General features: G+C 37.6%; 1 protein-coding gene and 1 long non-coding RNA gene across 3 annotated transcripts in view; one reads left to right on the plus strand and one right to left on the minus strand.

Annotated features, from left to right (window-relative positions):
• The window catches only part of LOC123285248 (uncharacterized), a 128,261-nt gene that overhangs the window by 109,353 nt on the left and 4,975 nt on the right, over positions 1-13,933 (plus strand). The window contains exons 8-10 of the long non-coding RNA XR_011502842.1: positions 4,264-4,393; positions 10,557-10,630; positions 10,833-10,993. This is a non-coding gene — a long non-coding RNA (uncharacterized lncRNA). The remainder of the gene's footprint in view (positions 1-4,263; positions 4,394-10,556; positions 10,631-10,832; positions 10,994-13,933) is intronic.
• SCN9A (sodium voltage-gated channel alpha subunit 9) overlaps positions 1-13,933 on the minus strand; it is a 168,903-nt gene that overhangs the window by 63,610 nt on the left and 91,360 nt on the right. For both annotated transcript variants that reach the window (XM_044768770.2, XM_070508042.1), the window contains 5 exons: positions 10,866-10,929; positions 9,253-9,394; positions 6,960-7,166; positions 4,079-4,366; positions 1,734-2,105 (listed from right to left, as the gene is read on the minus strand). In XM_044768770.2, the coding sequence (XP_044624705.2) occupies positions 1,734-2,105; positions 4,079-4,366; positions 6,960-7,166; positions 9,253-9,394; positions 10,866-10,929 (1,073 nt within the window). The remainder of the gene's footprint in view (positions 1-1,733; positions 2,106-4,078; positions 4,367-6,959; positions 7,167-9,252; positions 9,395-10,865; positions 10,930-13,933) is intronic.

Below are 13,933 nucleotides of genomic sequence, written 5' to 3' on the forward strand. Positions count from 1 at the left end.
TACACATAATTTAAAAGCAAGACACAATTAAGATCTGATTCCATAGAAATTTAACATGCTCATTTGATAAGGAAAAATACCTCACCAAAAGGGCTGAAGCTGTATCATGCAAGCATAGAGGTCAAAGTTACCTAAAAGCACATGCATTCATTCATTCACACTGAAATGTGTGTGTGGCTGTGGCTTTGATGGAACTTTATTCTCACTTGAAATACTACATTGTCTGCAAATATGAATATGTGAATAAGTAGCATGAGTTCAAAGCTTGTTAGGTTAGGTAAAGCCCTTGCTGATGTTCAGTAATGCAGTGTAACATTGTGAATGGCCTAAAGAGGTAACCTAGAAACTCCAGAAAGCAGAAAGACCTGACTTTCAAGCCTAATCAGACCTTTTTCTCTAACCACTCAATGACTCCAAAACTCTTGAAATTGTTGTCTTGGAATGGGAGTTCTGTTTTATATGTGTATGTTTATATTAATGTATATGTTTTGGATATTATGTTTTTATTCATAGACTCCAGACCAAAGAGGTTTTTTGTTTTTTGCTCAGGAAGATTAGCCCTGAGCTAACATCTGTTGCCAATCTTCCTCTATTTTGTATGTGAGCCACCACCACAGCATGGCCACTGATGAGTTGTGGAGGTCCATTCCTGGGAACTGAACCTGGGCTGCCAAAGTGGAATGTGCTGAACTTAACCACTAGGCCACTGGGGCTGGCAAGTTTTGCTGTATTTTATTGAAAATGATAAGTTTCATTTAAGGATGGAAAAAAGCATAGTTATTCTAAACCATTTCTAAGTTAAGAAGCCTATCGGGGCTGGCCCCGTGGCTGAGTGGTTGAGTTTGCGCGCTCCGCTGCAGGCGGCCCAGTGTTTCGTTGGTTCGAATTCTGGGCGCGGACATGGCACTGCTCATCGAACCACGCTGAGGCGGCATCCCACATGCCACAACTAGAAGGACTCACAACGAAGAATAGACAACTATGCCCTGGGGGGCTTTGGGGAGAAAAAGGAAAAAAAAAATAAAATCTTAAAAGAGGACTAATTAAATATGTTAAAAAAAAAAAAAAGAATCCTACCATACATTGGAGAGAAAGTGCGGTGTTTAAGAGCACAAGCTCTGTTTGAGCTTTAGGACTACCATTTATTAGCTGGATGACCTTGCACAAATTGCTTTATTTCCCTGTGCCTCAGTTTCCCCATTTGGAAAACAGGGATGATAATTTATTACCTCATAGGGCTATTGTAAGTACTAAATACATGTTTGCTATTATTAGTAGTATTATTAAACAATTTAAATAAGATCCATTGCAATAAGGTATATATTAAGTAGTGACTTGAAAAAAATTGCAGTAGGTGACATATAGTCCAAATTTCCTCACAGATATGGGACCATTATGAACCAATAAGATCAGCATCATCAATGCATGTTCTGTGCTGATAAGTATATCTTTTATAAATGGTATTCTCAAGGGATGATTTATAATCTTCAAGTATAATATCAATAGATAAGTACCTTTTTTAAAAAGAGGGGTTTTAAATATCTTTTGAATTAGCTGTCTACAACACACAGTATGAGGATTAAGTTAATGAGTTAAAGCTGTGTTTTTAACATAAGAAGTATTGCAAAATGCAGAGCCATTCACAGGACCAGAGAGAAGGTCCCTTCAGCAGAGAGACTACTGATGCAAGAATAAGGGCCGAGCCATGCCTGAGCTATTTAAAACGTCCTTACGCTGTCATCAGAAGTTGCCTTATCTATTATCACCTCTGGCAGAAGCTGTCCATTGGGGAGCATGAGGGCTGAGGGTCCATCAACCAGGGAGACCACACCATTGCAGTCCACGGCACTGTGCATCTTCCCGTTCACCGGCAGCATTGGGGGGGACCTACTGGCTTGACTGATGTTACTGCTGCGCCGCTCCCGAGGTCTGTGGGGCACAAACAGGGAGCCCCTCCTGCTCTCATTGTCTCCAAAAATGCTGTGCTCATCATCGGCAAATTCAGTCTCAGATCCAATATCTTTTCCTCGACCTTTGAAACTAAAAAGACTTGTTCTGCTGCTGCGCCTTGCGGAAAACAAGGAGCCACGGATGCTGAGTGGTGACTGCAGAAAAAACAAAAGGTGACATGTATCTGCTGAAGCACCTAGAAACAGAAGTGGAAGCACATAACTACCACTGAAGCTAGTGACCTGAGGGCCAGTGACTCTGCACTGGTTTAAAAGAAACATATTTAAAAATAAAGCAATCCAGCAAGAAGACAAAATCATTCCAAATAAGGGATGAAAAGACTGGAAGAATTCATCCTTTTAGGACCAGGTAAATTATTCGTTGCTGGAGAGTTCTCTACTATTCCAGCGTAGAGTGACTTCTCCATTCTTTCTGTACCTTTCATTTTGCTATAAAGAACATATCACTTAAAAAATGAATTTGGTATTTATATCTGCTATTTAGCTTTTCATGTATCAATCCCTAAGTTCCATAAGTACTGAAACTTTCTTGAGGCCAAAGACCACTCTATGCTTCTTTGCATTCCATTGCTTGTAATCCAACTTACATATTGAGAGCTCAGTTAAGGTGTGTTAAGAAAGATCTTTTAATACCAATGAGTTTACAAAGTCATAAAATATTAGAACTTGGAAAAGAAGTTGCCCAATACCAAAGAGGGAAAAAAAGTCACATTTAGATGACTCACGTCCAGGATAAACTGTGCCCACAAGCCAAATTGAATGCATATTCTTTGGAATTATCTAATTCAATAAATGCTAGTGCTTCCTATGTAAAGGACAAAGTGGCAGGCTTTGTGGAAGATGGAAATGAGTATGACAAGGTCGTTGCCTTAAAACTAGCTTGGACTTCTTGTCATATTTCTTTTTATTGATAGAGCATGTATTCAAGGTCTGTCTCCCCAAGTAGATTACCAAGTCTTTGAAGGCAGGGTCTCTATCTTTTATTTCTGTTTATATCTGGCAGGGTCTTGCAGACTTTGCTAGAAGCTAAAAATTTTAAATGAAGACAGATGAGAAGGATAGTAATTCTGAGTGGGGCACCAAACAGCAAATTGGCAGCAGTGGAGAGGACAGAGGAAAATTTGTGGGACAAGTGACACCTGAGCTAATGGGTGAGCCTGTGTGGTACTATGGCAGGAGCAAAACAAGGAAGAAAACCATCCCACTTAGAGAAAACCACGTGTAGTAAGTAATAAAGGTGTGAAAGTACAGGATGTTGGTAAGAATGGACAATTATGGTGGCCTGAGGGTACCTGAAGGTAGAGAAAGGTGGGAAATGAGGCTGAAGTCAGTCCGCAGCATGGATAAGATATGGGGCTGGTTCTGTAGTCAGTACTTTTCAACAGAGTTTTTTTGTTTTGTTTTTTTTTGTTTTTAAGTTGAGCAGAGGGACAGCTTTGTTTTAGAAAAACGATTTGGAAAGGTTGTGCAATGGAAAACAGGGAAGTGTTAAGGAGAATAGAAGCAACGGTTCATTTTGGAGGTCCGTAGGCAAGGAGACCTGAAATATGGAGGTTTCAGTGGAAAAAGGAAGAAACATAAATTGCACACAAGCAGAAATAAGACTATGGGACTAGATGTGAGTAGCTGATGCAGTTGTGGGTGGGGACTGGCAAGGTGTCTCCAAACTTTCCAGCTTGGGTGACTGATACTCTGGTGACACCAGTACCTACAGTGGTGAAGAAAAGAGGAGAAACTAGTCTAAGATTAGTTTTTAACCAATGAGGCATGACAAAATACAGTCTAAATAAAAATGTAAAAGTTAATCTTTACTGTAAATAATTCCTTCATTTCTACAATGGTTCTCACGAATATTTTGTTTTGAAAATTTGTTTATTAGAGAAGATATGACAATTATGAAACTGTAAGCTTCTTTAAAAATGGTCAAATTAAAAATCTATGTACATCTATGTTCTTTCCATAAATGACCAGTAATCAATAGGTTTTTACCTAAAAACATACTGATGAAGTCACTCACTCTCTTTTCCTGAGGTCCCTACCCTCAGAAGGAAACACTGTGTTCTATAATACTGCCTCCAGGGAGATGCATTTGACGGTTTCTGAGGTACCTGGTTAGGGGTAGACAGTCTCTTTTCGTGTGCTCGCCTATGGCCTTCAACACCAAGGTGGAAACTTTTTCTCCTGATACTCTCCTCTGACTCCGATTTGGACAATTTCTCATCATCTCCCTTTTCTTCCCCACTGGAGAGCTTCTTTTGATTTTTTTTCCTTCTTCTGTTTCTTCTTTCTTTAGCACTTTTAGAGCTCAGTTTGGATGTCTCAGAAGAACTCTCGGAGAGGCCCATAATTCTGCTTCTCCCAATACTTGTATATTCAGCTGCTGCCATTGCTATTGCCTGTTGAACCAAGAGGTCACACACACAGTGAGTCATTCCCAAGTCTTGGAAATCCTATTACGAGAGAGGAAATCCTCTCTACCATTAATTTAATTACACCGTGCATATAATCATATCCCTTGTACACGAAATAATGTCATTTTCTTTGCACAATGACCAGAGAGCTTACAAAGTATATATTTATTGCTTCTCCTGCATTGTAATAAAGCCCCATTGTGCTTTGAAATTAAACTATTATTTACTATTACTCTATTTACAGTAAAGCAATCTTTAATGGTACATGGGAAAGTTTTACTAGGTAATTCTGGGATGTGAAACTCACATAAACCATGTGTTAAGATAATTTGGTTTTATATCTTGTCCAGGTAAGTAATTCAATATTATCATTAGAATCTGACACTCTATAGTTTAATGAAAAATTAGTTGCCTGAAAAGTAAAATGAATTATTACAGAATAATATCTGAAGAAAATGAAAGAGATTTCTTTCCTAGTGGTTCCCTGGGAAATTCCTGGGATAATCTAGTGCTACCCCTTTACAATCATGCACCACATAATGACATTTCAGTCCATGACAGACCACATATACAACAGTGGTCCCATTAGATTAGTTCCATATAACCTAGGTGTGTAGTAGGCTATTCCATCTAGGTTAGTGTCAGTACTGTAAGAAAGGAAGAAATTTTACTCTATCCTTCTAGGTTCTTCTGGCTTGTCTAAGAATTAAACTGACATGAGACAGGTTAACAGGAAAAAAATAAACAAAGGTTTAATAGCATATACTTGGGAGAAACCCAGAAAAACCAAGTAACTTGCCAAAATGGCCAATGCCCTCCCTTAAATGTCATCCTCAGGTAAAGACAAAAGAAGATGTGGGGGATGGGAGGAGTCAGGGACTTCAAAGGGAAAGAAGGCAATTCACAGGTAGGTGAAAAGGAGCAAATGTTTGGAAACAAGTGTTTTGCCACGTAGAAAGAGAAGAAGACAGAGAGGAGCCCAACAAGCAGACTTTTCTAGCTTTCTCTCTCTCTACCACCTAGTTCATGTTGCGCTAAGGTGATAGCTCACTTCCTGAGACAGGTGTTTTTAATTTGAATTCTTTTAGGCAGTTAAGGGGGAGGTAACGAGACAAACTTTCTGAGTCTTTTGTTTTTTAAAACTAATCAGCCCAGGGCCAGCCCGGTGGTGTACTGCTTAAGTTCCCAGGCTCCAATTTGGTGGCCAGGGTTTCCTGGGTTCAGATCCCAGGCACCAACCTACACAGTGCTCATCAACCCATGCTGTGGCAGTGTCCCACATACAAAACAGAGGAAGATTGGCACAGACGTTAGCTCGGACAATCTTCCTCATGAAAAAAAAAAAAAATCAGCCTAAAATAATCCTCACATTAAAGAGAGACATTTTGGGGTGGTAAATTTTGTTCCTCCTTCAGTACACTCCATGATGTTCACACAATGACAAAACTGCCCAACAATGCATTTCTCAGAATGTATCCCCATTGTTAAGCGATGCATGACTGTATTAAAAAAACTAAGTTTTTATTATTAAAATAAACAATCTTTGTGAAAATTTGGAAATAAAAATATTGTGGACAAAAAATAAAAATCACTCATAACCCTACAACCCAAAATAATTGGAGTAATATTTCTTCCAGTCTTTATACACATAATTTTTAGATTTTTTGTATCTTATATTCAATTTTGTATCCTACTACTTAATACATTGTTGTACTAACACCTTTTCCTGTCATGATATTCTTAAAACACATAATTTTATGGCTGAATAATACAAAAATGTCATAATCATCTTAATTTTTGAATTTTTGAAAACTTAAGTGCTTTCTAATGTTTAATATTATTAAAATACTACACCAAACAAGTCTCTGCATCAAAGTTTTTCTACATTACAGATGCAGAAAATCTACCCTCCTCCCAACATATTAGATTCCTCAAAGAGATTTAACTAGGTCAAACCATAGAAGAAATTTTAAGACTCTTGCAGAATATTTGAAATTTTGATTCTCTTAGTATAAACCTTCTCAAATGTTTCCACTGAAGCGCCCCTTTAGAGAGAGGAGTAAGAAAAAATCTTCAAGAATTTGTGACTTAGCCTAAAGTGGCCACAATCATAAGTATGCTTTTCTTAACAACTCATGTTTTATCTTAAAAATCATTGCAACATTAACAAAAATTGATGCACATTTTGCTTTCTACCCCATAGAGTACCTGTTAATGTTAACATTAAAATAATTTTCCCTACATTTTTGTACAGAATTGTTACTCGGGGGAAATACATCATATATGTTTTGGGAATTTGCATAATGTCATACATACTGAGGCATCGTGGGTAACAGGCTTATGAGGAACAGCTTAGAATGGTCTTTGTGCTGGAGGGAGCTGATTATGGGCAAAAGAGCAGTGGGACAGATGTCAATTCTAACTCAAGCCAGAATTGGTTCCTTTGACCACACCAGAAGGAAAATGCAGTTTACATTAAGAAATCCATTAAGGAAAATCTCCTTAGGGAAGGCCACTGGGACTCTGTTGTTCTCCTTTGCATGTCTACTTCTAGGAAGAATTTTAAACCAAATAATACCTCAGCTTCTTCTTGCTCTTTTTTAAGACGATCCAACATCTGTTGAAATTCTAACTCTTTTTGCCTAGCTTCTTCGATGTTTGCCTGGTTCTGTTCTTCGTAGGCCATGGCCACCACAGCCAGGATCAAGTTTATTAGATAAAAGGAGCCCAGGAAGATCACCACAACAAAGAAGATCATGTAGGTTTTCCCAGCAGCACGCAGTGTCTAGGGAAAAATGGAAATTATTTTAATAAAACAAATTTCTTTGTTTCAACTTGAATGGCATGTTAGGCATGGGTAAATAGGGCAGTTCTGTATAATCTCACATTATCAAAAATATAAAGGAATAAAATTGTATCTCCATGGAAGAGAATGTTTTAAAATACACACTTTTTCAGTGCAAAGGATATAGCAATCTATTAAACTTGTACTAAAATTAGGTATGATTCTTGATTATTATTAAGTATAATAATAACCTTGAATTTTTTCTCCACAATCTGAAAATTTCTCAAAAACTAGCTGCTTTACTTATTTTCAAATTATAGGACCAGATAATATCTAGTCTTTTTTACTAATAAAATTCTATCTTTAACAAGAAGCAGTAATAATGATAGATTATGTTCACATAAGGTAGATAGCCTTATTGTATGGATTTATCTATTCATTTTATATTTATTTTTAAGTAACATGTACTAAAAAATTTAAAATGTATATATGGTAAAACATTCAAATAGTACAAACAGGTATTAAATGAAAAGTAAGTCTCTCCTTTCAATCTCTAATGTCGAGTTACTCATATTCCCTTTTTGTTAGTTACTGTGGTTACTGATATCTTCTCTTAGATAAATTCTTGGTAGTGGAATTGTTAGATTAATGAGTATACTCATTTTAACTTTCATAGAAATTTCCTTGTTACCCTCAGCAGTGGTACCCAGAAATGGGTGAGAAAGTCTGCCTCCTCATATATCAGTCAAAGATATATATATCTTTGTCATTATGACAGGTAAAAAATTATGTCACTCTAATTTTAATTTGCATTTCTTTAATTTTGAGTAAAGGTGAGCATCTTTTTGCATATTTAAGAAGCCATTTGCATTTCTTTTTTCCTGTGAAGTATATTTTCTTATAATTTCTGTACTCATTTATAATAATCTCAGAAATTAAATAAACATAAAACAGGCCAAAAGAAGAATCTGCAGCAATTCTGAGCAAAGTGATTCATTATTATTCACGATTCAGAATAATCATTTTGGTCTCCTTCCTCTTGGGGTTGGGTGCTGAGAATATATAAGTAAAACAACGATAGAGCCCACAGGTTCAAGAGGTTCATATTCAAGTTAGAGGAAATAACTATGTGAATTAACAATTACAGTAGAAGAGATGGATGCTATAAACCGAAGAATATTCAAAGGGCATGGAAGTTGAGAGGAAGGAGCAATTGAATTCAGAGAGGCAAATTTAGGAAGGGAATTGAGTCTTTAATTCTTATAATCGTTTGTTAGGGCTGCCATAACAAAATACTACAGGCTGGGTGGCTTAAATAACAGAAATCAACTGCTCACAGTTCTAGGGGCTGGAAGTCCAAGATCAGTGTCAGCATGTTGATTTCTCCTGAGGCCTCTCTCCTTGCCTTGCAGATGGCCACCTTCTCCCTGAGTCCTCACATGGCCTTTTCTCTGTGTGTGCATCTCTGCTGTCTCCCTCTGGTGTCTCTCCTGTCCTAATCTCCTCTTCTTATAAGGACACGAGTCAGATTGGATTAGGATCCACCCTAACAACCTCATTTTAACTTAATTACCTCTTTAAAGGCCTTAACTCCAAATGTAGTCATTCTGAGGTACTGGGAGTTATGACTTCAACACATGAATTTGGGGGGATGCAATTCAATCCCTAACAATTGTACATGGGAGTTCAAACAATAAAGCACCGTGAGCAAAGGAGCGTCTGGTGTTCAGGGCACTCCAAGCAGGGAGGCAGATGTGGAAAGCAGTCTGTGTGTGGGTGTGCTATGAGAGAAGATTACAGCATATTTCCTATCATTTACTTAGGACCCCATGGCATGCTGTATTCAGAGAGAGGGAAAGAAAACTAGAAATCAAATAAGCCAAGAAAAGATAAGAAAATAATTTATGATTTAAAAAAGTATCCATGCTAATAGTGCTGGAAATAAACCATGTCTAATTTTCGTAATAAGACAACAGTTTTCTCCATTCTAAATAGAATAAAACATCTCATATATAAGGCTGGTAAGGAACATCCATCAGATTTTTATGCCATCCAAAATGCAATGAATATTTCTCTTGGCACTCACTTGTTGGTAAAGGTTTTCCCAGTAATCCTGGGTCATTAGCCGAAACAAGGCTAAGAAAGCCCAACTGAAAGTGTCGAAGCTCGTATAGCCATAATCGGGGTTTCTGCCAGCTTTCACACAAATGTACCCTTCTGGACACTGACTGCATATGAAAAAGAATATCACAAGTTAGGATGCCTTCAGAATGCAAGCTAAAGAGTACTACAGAACAGTCAGAAACTCAAGGATCCTTTTCTAGGGGGACACTATTGAATAAGGATAAGGAACACGTTATCTGGAGTCAGGAAGAACCGAGTTTGAATCCCACCCCTGCTACTGACTAGTTGGTGACTTTGTCAAATTGCTTAAATCTTTCAAGGCACAGTTTCCTCTTTCTGTGAAAACAGGAAAATACACCTACTACAAAAGGTTAAGATTGTTATTAAGTTTAAAGAAGATCATGTATGCAAATTACCTAGCCTGGTTCCTGCATTTAGAAAGCATTTGATAAATGGTAGTAGCTATTAGTTTTTCATCATCATTGCCATCAAAACTTGGAAACTTTCACCAGATGTCTTACAATAGTTCTTGTATCCATAAAGATTGATTTGTAGACCTCTATCAAAACTGAGTCCCCTCAAATTATTCTTGGAGTGAATTAGAACCAAAAATAGTCAAAATATAGCAATTGTGTAAGTTCACAAAGATTTTCAGCTTTAAGACTTTTTTCTTTCTAAAACTGGTGGATTGGTATCTACGATGCCATTACAGTCATGTGCCGCATATTGATGTCTTAGTAAACGATGGACCACATATAGGATGGTGGTCCCATAAGATTAGTACCATCTAGCCTAGATGTGTAGTAGGCTATACCATCTAGGTTTGTGTAAGTACATTCTATGCTGTTTGTACAATGACCAAAATTGCCTGATGACGCATTTCTCAGAATGTATCCCCATCATTAAGCGATGCGTGACTGTACACAAACACAGTGTTCTGAGGTGTCTTTGGGAGCAGCAACATTATCTTGTTTATTTTTAACGTTCCCAGTGTACACAGAGCCTGGTGAGGAAATATCTGGGCAGGGGGAGAGCAAGACAAAGATCCTGCAGCAGAAATGAAGTTGGTGTATAGGAGAAAGAGAAAAACGGGTATTTGCATAAATATAAGATTCTTAAAACATCTTTACTCAAATCAATGGGATCCTTTTGTTTAGAGTGGCCAAAATGTCACTGCATTTAGTCACCTATGAGTCATACTTTATTGGAGAATGAGTAGAATTTGGGGATGGAAAGCAAAGTTGATTTTATCACTCTTTTTTCCAGAAAGAAGAAAGCTTGAAACTATCCAATCACCTCGTGGTGAGGTTTTCTGGAAGTAATTTTTCTACTTTCTTAAGGTTTGTATGACTTGTATCTTGTTTTAATTCAAACATTACCTCAAAGTCTTGCTTTCAAAAATATTCATTAACTAGGGATCTTTTAAAGTCTGGACTTGCTGTGGGACAGAATGGGTCAAATAATGCCATGAAATACGTGAAAATAATATAGCATCAAAGGTTCTGATTAGCAAACCGAGTATGCTTTTCCTTTTTTTTGCAGCCTTTAGACTAAAACGAAACAAATATTACATACCCTGAATCTGTGCTGAAGCCACAAAGGAGAGCATCTTTGGATCCCTCCAAGTAATAAAAATATTCTGTTTAGGAAGAAATTGAACAATATAACATTATGGAGTGTAAGCTTTAAGAGTGATATAGCAGGTGAGTTAATTAATATAGACATATTCACACACATTCAGGCCTGGTCCCAGGAATACACATTCATTTATTTTTATATTCTCATATAGTTTCCCTCAAATGTCTATTAATAACCTCTTATGGGCCAGGCAATGAATACGATGATAAACAAGATCATTAGTTTTATGGTACTTTCTTTACGTTTAGGTAGAGGTGGAGGTTGGGGATAGAGGAAGACACTTAAGTAAATAAATAAATATACAAGGTACATTCAGATAGTGATAAATGCCCCAAAGAAACTAAATTAAGAAAATGTGATAAAATGTGGTCAGAGAGCCCTTTCTAAAGAGATGACATTTTAACTGGACCTAAATGCTACAAAGAAGGCAGCCATTCCAAGATCCTGGTGAAGAAACATCTTGGCAGGATGAAGAGCAAGAGCAAAGGCCTGAGATGGAAATGAAGTTGTTGTATGGAAGAAACAGCAAATGGCCAGCCTGGCTACACTGTAGTGAGTGGGGAGGACCGTGGTGGCAGGGGCAGACAGGGGCCAGGTCGTGTAAGGCTTTGCATGTCCTGGAAAGGAGTTTGGATTTTAAGTATGATTAGAAATAATAGAAGTGGAAGGCAAAGACATGAGAGAATAATTACCATTTTAAAGCGTCACTATGGTTGCTTTGTGGACTATGGACTACAAGAGAGCAAGTGTGGAAGCAAGGATACAAGGTAAGTGACTACTGTGAGAGACGACATGGCTAATGTTCAAAGAGTAGCTGTGGATATGGAGAGAAGATGAAAATAGAGTGGACAGGGATTTGTGGATGGAGTGCACGTGGGGTGTGAGGAAGAGAGAGGACACAAAGACAGGTCCATTGGTAAGACGGTGGTGCCAGTTACCGAAATGAGGAAGACTGGGGAACAAAATGGCCTGAGGAAAAACCAGGAGTTCTATTTTAGCTGTGCTTAGTTTGAGATAATTATTAGGTATTATAAAGTAGGTGATCGGATGGATATGAAAGTCTCGAGGTCAGTAGAGCTATCAAGGATGGAGACCTAAAGATGGGAGTCACCAACAAGTAGATAGTTTTCAAAGCCATCAGACTTGATGAGTTAACCCAGAGAGAAGGTGTTGCTGGGGAAGGGAAGAGAAGGAAGGGAGCCCCTGATTGAGCCCCAGAGTAGTCCTGAAAAGGTACAGTCAGCAAGGCAAAACTACAAATGGACAAAACTTGTCTTCTGACATTCTCTTCTTTATTCACCAACCAATATTTATTTAGGAATTACTAAGTTCCAGACGTTCAGGATATAGCAGTGAAATAAATGCACACTTCCCCTTTCATGCATGGTACACTTTGTGGCCATTTTCAGATGTAATGGAGACTTATTCTTAAGACAGGAAGCTGATCCAACCCTCTATAGTAAAGGTATAAAGGATTTTAAAAAATCCATTGTTTTTAATAAGGGCCCAACTTCCTATTTGGCTCAAGTCCAAAGAATAAAGATATAATTATTAGGAGGCTTTTGGAGTAAAAGTAGAAGAAAGACGTTGAAGTCAGATACACCTGGCTTTGAATGTTGCTTCTCCCCCTTCCTATGTTGGTACATTATCTTACCACTTTAAGATTTAACCACCGTATCTGTTAAACGTGGATGAGAATTCTTCCTTTGCAGAGGTGTTGAATGGTATAAATAGGATACTTCATGTAAAGCACTTAATGCAGTGATCCACACATTCTACACAGCTGCTCAAAGAGCAGCAATTATTAAACTATTCAACAATTTCAGATAAGATTAATTGATTGACTTACACATCATCGTTTTGTCTTACACAGAAGACAAATTTTAGAAGACACAAAGAAAACAATAAAGCCTCTTAGTTTGAGGTAAAAATTTACGTGAGAGTGTGCATGAACAACTTTATTGAAAAAAAATCCTGTGCCTCAGGAGGGTGGGCACACAAGAATGAGGATGGAGGGGGTTAAGATGCAACTTTTTATACATGAGCCTTCAAGATATTTTTCTTAGGGAAGGATTACTTTAGAATTATCCTTTAAAGTAACACTGGTTCCCATTTACCAATCAAGGAGCTGCCTTGTAAGAATGGGCTCTTGAGCTGCCTGTACTAGCATGTGCAGGGCTAACATACTCAATCCAGTACAAGAATGATGAAAGGTAAAGCAATGGGACTGGCTCACTCTCGTCTTGCAGAATACTTTAATTCCCAAGCAAGTGGACATTAAATTATTAGGATAATTAGCCTCAAGAGAATTTAAGGTTAACATGTAAAGCAAAAATGTAATGCAAAGAAAAATGAAAACATATGTCCACAGTAAAACTTACACATGAACGTGCATAGCAGCATTATTCACAATAGCCAAAAAGTGGAAACAACCCAGATGTCCATCAACTAATGAATGAACAAAATGTAATACATGCATACAACGGAATATTATTTAGCAATAAAAAGAAATGAACTACTACTACACGGATGAACCTTGAAAATATGCTGAGCGGAAGAAGCCAGACACAAAAGGCCACATATTGCACGATTTCAATTATAAGAAATGTTCAGAATAGGCCAACGCATAGAGACAGAAAGCAGATTAGTGGTTGTCAGGGACTCGGGGGAGGAAGGAACGGGGAATGATCGCCAGTGAGTACAGGGTTTCTTTTGAGGGAGATGAAAATAGTCTAAAATTAGAAAGTGATGATGGTTGCACAACTCGGTGAATACACTACAAAACACTGAACTGTACACTTTAAAAGGGGGAATTCTATGGTATGTGAATTATTTCTCAATAAAGCTGTTAAATAAGTATAATGCAGTATCATGGCAAAGGCGGTGAGTAGTAATGGATAAGTCTCCACTTCACAGTAAAATACAAAGAGGGAAAAAAAGAAACAGAAAATTACAAAATTCACACAACAAAAATATGGACTGATATTCAATCTAGGGCAGATTCT

This window comes from Equus asinus, chromosome 4 (genome assembly GCF_041296235.1).
Source record: "Equus asinus isolate D_3611 breed Donkey chromosome 4, EquAss-T2T_v2, whole genome shotgun sequence".
Lineage (NCBI taxonomy): Eukaryota > Metazoa > Chordata > Mammalia > Perissodactyla > Equidae > Equus > Equus asinus.